The sequence below is a fragment of the Plasmodium sp. gorilla clade G2 genome, assembly GCF_900097015.1.
Source record: "Plasmodium sp. gorilla clade G2 genome assembly, chromosome: 9".
Lineage (NCBI taxonomy): Eukaryota > Apicomplexa > Aconoidasida > Haemosporida > Plasmodiidae > Plasmodium > Plasmodium adleri (nom. inval.).
The window spans coordinates 430490-437500 of record NC_041701.1 but is presented as its reverse complement, the minus strand read 5'-3'; the positions used below and the strand labels follow the sequence as shown (position 1 = coordinate 437500).

The 7011-nt window shown below is 18.8% G+C and overlaps 4 protein-coding genes across 4 annotated transcripts in view; 1 reads left to right on the top strand and 3 right to left on the bottom strand.

Moving 5' to 3' along the window:
* PADL01_0910100 (DNA primase large subunit, putative) overlaps nucleotides 1-142 on the top strand; it is a gene marked incomplete at both ends in the record, with an annotated part of 1758 nt that extends 1616 nt beyond the window's left edge. Inside the window, one exon of the mRNA XM_028681770.1 lies at nucleotides 97-142. Within this exon, the coding sequence (XP_028538115.1) occupies nucleotides 97-142 (46 nt within the window). The remainder of the gene's footprint in view (nucleotides 1-96) is intronic.
* Nucleotides 143-575: 433 nt separating this feature from the next.
* Nucleotides 576-1880, bottom strand: PADL01_0910000 (cytosolic Fe-S cluster assembly factor NBP35, putative; the record flags this gene model as incomplete). Its single annotated transcript, XM_028681768.1, has 1 exon — nucleotides 576-1880. One exon carries the CDS (start codon nucleotides 1878-1880, stop codon nucleotides 576-578), a length of 1305 nt encoding a protein of 434 aa, XP_028538114.1.
* Nucleotides 1881-3105: 1225 nt separating this feature from the next.
* PADL01_0909900 (actin-like protein, putative) lies at nucleotides 3106-4725 on the bottom strand (the record flags this gene model as incomplete). The annotated part of the gene is made up of 1 exon (XM_028681767.1): nucleotides 3106-4725. The coding sequence occupies one exon, from the start codon at nucleotides 4723-4725 to the stop codon at nucleotides 3106-3108; it is 1620 nt and encodes a 539-aa protein (XP_028538113.1).
* Nucleotides 4726-5136: 411 nt separating this feature from the next.
* Nucleotides 5137-6525, bottom strand: PADL01_0909800 (SNARE protein; the record flags this gene model as incomplete). Its single annotated transcript, XM_028681766.1, has 7 exons — nucleotides 5137-5204; nucleotides 5313-5397; nucleotides 5553-5609; nucleotides 5766-5895; nucleotides 5971-6083; nucleotides 6218-6287; nucleotides 6449-6525. The coding sequence occupies 7 exons, from the start codon at nucleotides 6523-6525 to the stop codon at nucleotides 5137-5139; spliced, it is 600 nt and encodes a 199-aa protein (XP_028538112.1).
* Nucleotides 6526-7011: the final 486 nt, after the last annotated feature.

Genomic DNA, 7011 nt, shown 5'->3' with positions numbered 1-7011 from the left:
TATTTATATATTTATTTATATATTTATTTAATTTTTGTGCCTATTTCCATATGGTCACATTATATATACCCTTTTATATCTTTTAAATCTTCTTAGGTATTATAAATCCAAAACATCAGGATCCGAAAAAGTAACAAATTGAAATTTTAATTTTTTAAATAATATATAAAATAAACATAAAAATTTTAATAAATTTCAAAATGTTATAATTTAAAAAATATAGATACCAAAAAAGAAAAATATATATATATATATATATATATATATATATATAACAAAATAAATAAATATAATTATATAAATCTTTTAATTTGGAAACATGAATACCATGTTATTATTTTGACATTTTTCATTTCTTTTATTAATTTTTCTTTTTCTTTTTTTTTTTTTTTTTTTTTTTTTGTATGATCATATATATATATATATATATATATATATACATATTTTTTATCAATACATAATGAACGTTCTTTTAAAAAGACATATTTGTATTTATGCATATACACATATATCTATATATATATATTAATTTTTTATTAAGTCATTTCAATTTGACATCATATGGTGTCATTTTATTATTCATTTTTCTCCCCAAGGAAGGGATTTATTTCACTTAACAATTTATCTAGCATTTGAAGTTTTGATAAATTAGCATGGTCATAATTTAGTTCATTATATTTGCTTAATTTATTAGAATTTTTATTGAGATTACTTTCATTTTCTTCTTCCTGATATGTCAGTTTTTGATTATCACTATTTGGATGTACGAAATTATTATTATCATTATTAGTACCCATTTGTAGTAACATGTATCTCTTTTGAATTTGCTGTATAAGAATATTACAGAGATGAAATAATTCTTTAGATGAAGAACTATATGGATCTATATCACAACACCCAACACCTTGTTGACAAGCTTCAATTAAATTTTGATGAAATGTAACTTTTCCAGCATAATGCACATTCATATCAGAGCACATTTTTTTTACTGTATAATTTGATACAAAAATTGATTGATACATATTTTCAACAATACCTAATATTGGAATATTTGTTTTTTTACAGAATTCGATTTCTTTTTTAACATCACATATAGATAATATATGAGGAGTAGTTACTATTATACAACCATCTAAATTATCTTTTAAATAAGAACAAATAGTTAAATGCTCATCACTAGTTCCTGGTGGTGTATCAATAATAAGAAAATCTAAATTTTTCCAGTATACGTCACATAAAAATTGTTTTATTAATCCATTCTTTTTAGGACCTCTCCATATAACAGGATCATCAAAATTTGGTAATAAATACCCTACAGACATTATTGATAAATTATTTTTATAAATTGGTACCCATCCATTCATACTATAATTTACATCATGATCTATTGTTTTAGTTAAAACTGGAATTGATGGACCACATATATCTATATCTAATAATCCAACTTCATAATTTAAATATGATAATGCAAAAGCTAATTGTGCAGCTACAGTTGATTTTCCTACACCTCCTTTACCTGATAATATCAAAATTTTGAACTTGACATTTTTTAAATTTTCTTGAACCTCATTAAATATTTGATTTCTTTCTTTTTCTTTTTCTTTTTTTAATTCTGGATCATTACATATTTTCCTATTTGGACATCCTTCACAAACTTTAGATTTACCAGCCTGTTCGCTATCTAAACCTGGGCATTCGTCAGGTATACTATTATTATTATTATTTTTTTTTTTTTTACTCTTTTTATGTGTTACATATTTTATTGCATATTTTATAAATTCGTTAATATTTTTCTTATTAGTTAGAACATAACTAAAACATAGTCCTACAAGGGATCCAACAAAAAAGGAAAAGAAGCTTCTTTTTGTGAATACATTCATGTATATTACATAAATATAAATATATAAATATAAATATATATATATATTTATATATATTTATATATTTATATATTTATTTATTTTCAATTTTTTTTTTTTTCTCTTTTTCTTTTAAAAGGCAATCTGCAAAATTATATATATTTTATTATTTTGTAAATATGTATTGTACTTATAATGATCTATTTGAAAATATACATATAATATGTATATTTTGTTGTTATATATTTTGAGATGATTCTTTTGCTATTCAAGAATTGATAATATTTAAAATGTTGTAAACGTAGAAAAAAAATATAATATATATATATATATATTTAGATAGTTGCACTGATATTTTGTAAAAATACTTTTTTAATCTTAAAAACTATTTTAAATATTTTATTCTTTATATTATATACTTTATTTATAATTATATTCTTGTTAAGTACTAAAACAAATAGCTATGAATCTTTAGATTAAATATCTTATATGTAATAATTGACAATAGAATATGCATAAGAATTTTTATATTAATATATATTATATATTTATTGGACTTTCCTTAAAAACCATATAAAAATATAGGTATATTTTATATATATATAATATTATATTTGTTATGGTATAGAAAAAAATATTTAATAAATTACTATTAAAACAAAATTTAATAAAAAAATAAAATATATATATACATATTTTAGCCGTAAAAGAATAGGGAAAAAAAAAAAAAAAAATCAAAATCAAAATCAAAATCAAAATCAAATATATATTGAAAAGATTTTAATTTTTTGCTTTTTTTTTTTTTTTTTTTTTTTTTGTATGTGTAGAAATAATTAAAAAAAAAAAATATAAGGTCATATATTATTTAAATGAAAATAAAATGTATAATTATATTACATGTTATTTATAGATGAATAAATATTTATAAATATTTGGAACAGTCCAAAAGATTTTTTTATTTTCTTTATATATATATATATATATATATATATATATATATATATATATTTAGTTATGTGAATTTATTTCGTAATGATTATATTTTTTTTAAATTAAAACAAATTATTCTATTTTATTCCATTTTATGATATATACATCAACCTATATATAATAATATGTAGACATAAATTCATTTATGACTTTTGTATAGATAGCATTAGAAGTTTTTATTTCAATAACGCACATATATATATATATATATATATATATATATATGTACATATTATATTACTTATAATACTTCCAACTAATACAATAATTTGCCTTGTAAACTAAATTTTTCTAAGATGCGTTCCCCTTCCTCTTGATAATCTTGCCTTGTAACACTGTAATAATCATAATTGAAAATTTCTAGAAAATAATGAGATCCTGAATATATAGCATATTTCTGTAATAATTTCCTTTTAAATAGATGAACTTGAATACAAGCTTTATTATAAAAATTGACATTGTTTATTAATTGATAGAGTTCATTTTCTAATCTTTGTCTAAAACCTCTTATAATACTCGAACCTCCTGTAAGATAAATATTTCTTAGCAATTCCTTTCTATAATCTATTGGGCAATTTTGTATAGTGTTATATATAACTGTAGGTAATGTATTTCCTACAAATAAGAAATTAAAATTGAAATCGTAGGAATGTAAATTTTTATAACTGTCTGTTTTAACATAGTTATCTAGAGCATATGGAGAGAAGAATATTTCAGTAGAATTAACTGCTGATTCAAATATTTTATTAACATTTAATTCAAAAGGACTAATAAAATAATTCTTAGGATTTTTCTTATAAAGCATAGATAAATATTCACATTCTTCTTTATTTCTTGGCGTAAAGATACGTTTTTCTTTAGCAATTTTTGCAATATCTATAGATATTTCTTTTTGATGTTTTTCATGTTTTTTCATTTCTTCATATATTTGATTATCTATATCATATCCTCCTATATAATAAATTTCAGTAAGATCAAGTAAGGGTATACCATTAATTATAGGGGTGCAACTCGTTTTTGTGCTTCCTATATTGACAATAACAGCAGTAAAATTGAAAAGATTCAACTCTTTTAAATGTATTAGACATTCATTTGAGTATTCATTATTTTTTTTATTATATTTTATATTATTTATTGTATAATTCCTTTGTGAATTATCGTATATATTTGGTATATTCTTTTCATCTTTTTGATCACTTTGGTTATTATCCTTCATATTATTGTTATGATAATTATTTTCCTTTTCTTTGATATCTTCATTATAAAATGAGAATTTCTCTTTTTCATTTTTAAGTTCTTCTAAAATAATGAGGGAAGAAACAAAAGACGGCTCTTTAAAACAAATACTTTTAACCTCAAAAGATTCAAATAAAATATCTCCAATACTTGAGAAATCATTCATACTATTTTTACTAGAAAAAGGTATAAATATATCTTTATTTTTTAAATCTAATTTATATACATTTGTAAAAGAGTAATAGATACATTCTTCTATAATATTATAATTTTTATATGGGGGAAATAAATAGTCTAATTCTTTCCATGGTTCGATTATTTCAATGTGAGGTAACCTTAAACTTTGTATTTTATAATCTAATTTATTTATTAATCCAAATTTAAAAGAGTAATTATTTAAAGCTAATAACAATATGTTATTTTCTATATTTAAATATTTATTTAATTTTAATATATCACTACATGTAGTATTTGAAAAACTACTGAAACTTATTCTATTATAATTGATTCTTCTTTTTTTTTCGCTTGATGTTGGAGAGTTTTCAACATTTACATGTAAGCTTATAGGGTTCTTTAATTTCAAATATAAACTTTGTGTAATTGGACTGTAGTTTTTTTTATTATTCTCCTCTTCAATCATTTTATTATTTGAAAAATGAAAGACATAAAAAAAAAAAAATGTAATATACATATATTATGTATGTTGTTAAATAATCTAGTATTGATATATATATATATATGTATATATATTTTAGTACATATTTATTTTCTTTTAATATTAATTGTTGTTGTCTTTTTATTATATATGATTCAATATTTTATAATGTTAAAATTTTCATATACGTTCACATTTTTGTGCTTTAATTTAAAAATAATAAAAATATAAAAAAACAAATGAGTAAAATCAAATTAAGAATGAAATAAGTATTACATAAATAGTATATAAAATAAATAAATAAATAAATATAAGAAGAAAAATTCATAATAAAAATAACTAAAAAAATATAAAATTAAAATTTACATAATATATATATATATATATATATATATATCACATAATGCTGCAACATTGCTTCTTCTTGAGTTTTTTACTTTGTTTGAATAACTGCTTTGTCGTTGCTAAAAATATAAAAGTATAAAATAAAAAAATAAAAATCCATATATTACATTATATATATATATATATATTATATGCATATTTGCGTATGTATTTTAATTAATCATTACATGAAAGATCCTTGCTCTTATCAACAAGGACGTCCAAATTATCTCTATTCCTTATAAGAGCATCCATCGTTACTCTAACTTTTTCCTTTAAAAAAAAAAAAAAAAAAAAGAGAAGACATAAAAAATTAAATGATAAAAAATATAATTTAAATGAACAAAAAAATTTTGTTTTTGAAAAAATTCACATATAATAATTAACATATAAATATTATATATATATATTTTTTTTTTTAAATATACAATATTTTCATTAATTTTTATATTTGTTTGGGTTATAGCGTCGCAATTTAAAGGGTCCTATATTTGCAGAAAAAAAAAAAAAAAAAGAAAGTATATGAAGTATTTTTTTGATTATACTTAATAAATATGATCAGATATAAGTAAATACACACACACATACATATATATATATATATATATATATATATATCTATGTGTATATATTTTGTGTACCTTATATTTTGTTAAATATGTATACAAATTAAACGGAATTTTATTGTCTTCTTTTACACTAGACCATTCTTCCTTGGAAATGGTACTTACGAAATCTCTATAAATTTCATTTATCATATAAAAAGCAACCCTGAATAGTAATAACACAAATAACAATATGAAGTATATAAAATAAAAAATAAAAAATATTATATATTTATAATACCTTTCAGGATAATCATCTGTAGCTATTACTATAGGACAAATATTGTCTTCATATTTAAAAGCGAAAACTGTATTATTTTCATGAGTTATGATTTCTTTTGTATTATATTCTATCTAATCAATAAAAAAAAAAAAATAAAATAATATATATATAAATAAATATAAATATATATATATATATATATAAATTAACATTAAATATAATAGGATATAATTTAATAGGTTAATATAAAATAATTTTCACAAACCCGTGATGGAATAGTTCTAGCAACAAAAAAAGCGGCTTCTTTAAATGCCTTTTTTTTTATAAAAGAATAACTAAATAAAATATTAAAGAGAAAATATTATATGTAAAATGTTATGTAAATAAAAAAAAATATATATATATATATATATATTTTTATATTCTTAAACCAATCATATAGTTATACAACGTATAATTTAATTTATTTTATTATTATTATTTTTTTTTTTCTAACGAATTTAAATCTGTGGCATTACAAAGGAAAATAACATCCTCTACATACTTAGTCAAAAAAATTGCTAATAAATTCATCTTATTAAAAACAGGAAAAAAATATATATATATATATAATATATATTTACATGCAGAGGTATATGGTTTTGTTCTTTATTTTATTATTTTTCGATTTTTTCAAAAGTAACAATTTATATATTTGATGAACAATGCATTTCAAATACATAGACAAAAACAAAAAAAAAAATAAACAAATAAACAAATAAAATAAAATGACCATAAAAAAGAATATAGAATTATAAATTACACATATATATAATTAAAATAAAGAATGCTTATTATTTGAATCAGTTCCGTATGAAAAGAAAAAAAATACAACTAATGTTATATTTTCCTATATATAACACACCATATTAAAAATTTAATTAAAAGAAATTAAAAAAAAAAAAAAAAAATTATTCTGAAAATTCTTATTTCATATATAATTTTTTAAATATATAAATGGAAAAATATTATAAAAAATTAAATAGAAAAAATAAAAAAAAAAAATAAAAAATTAAATGA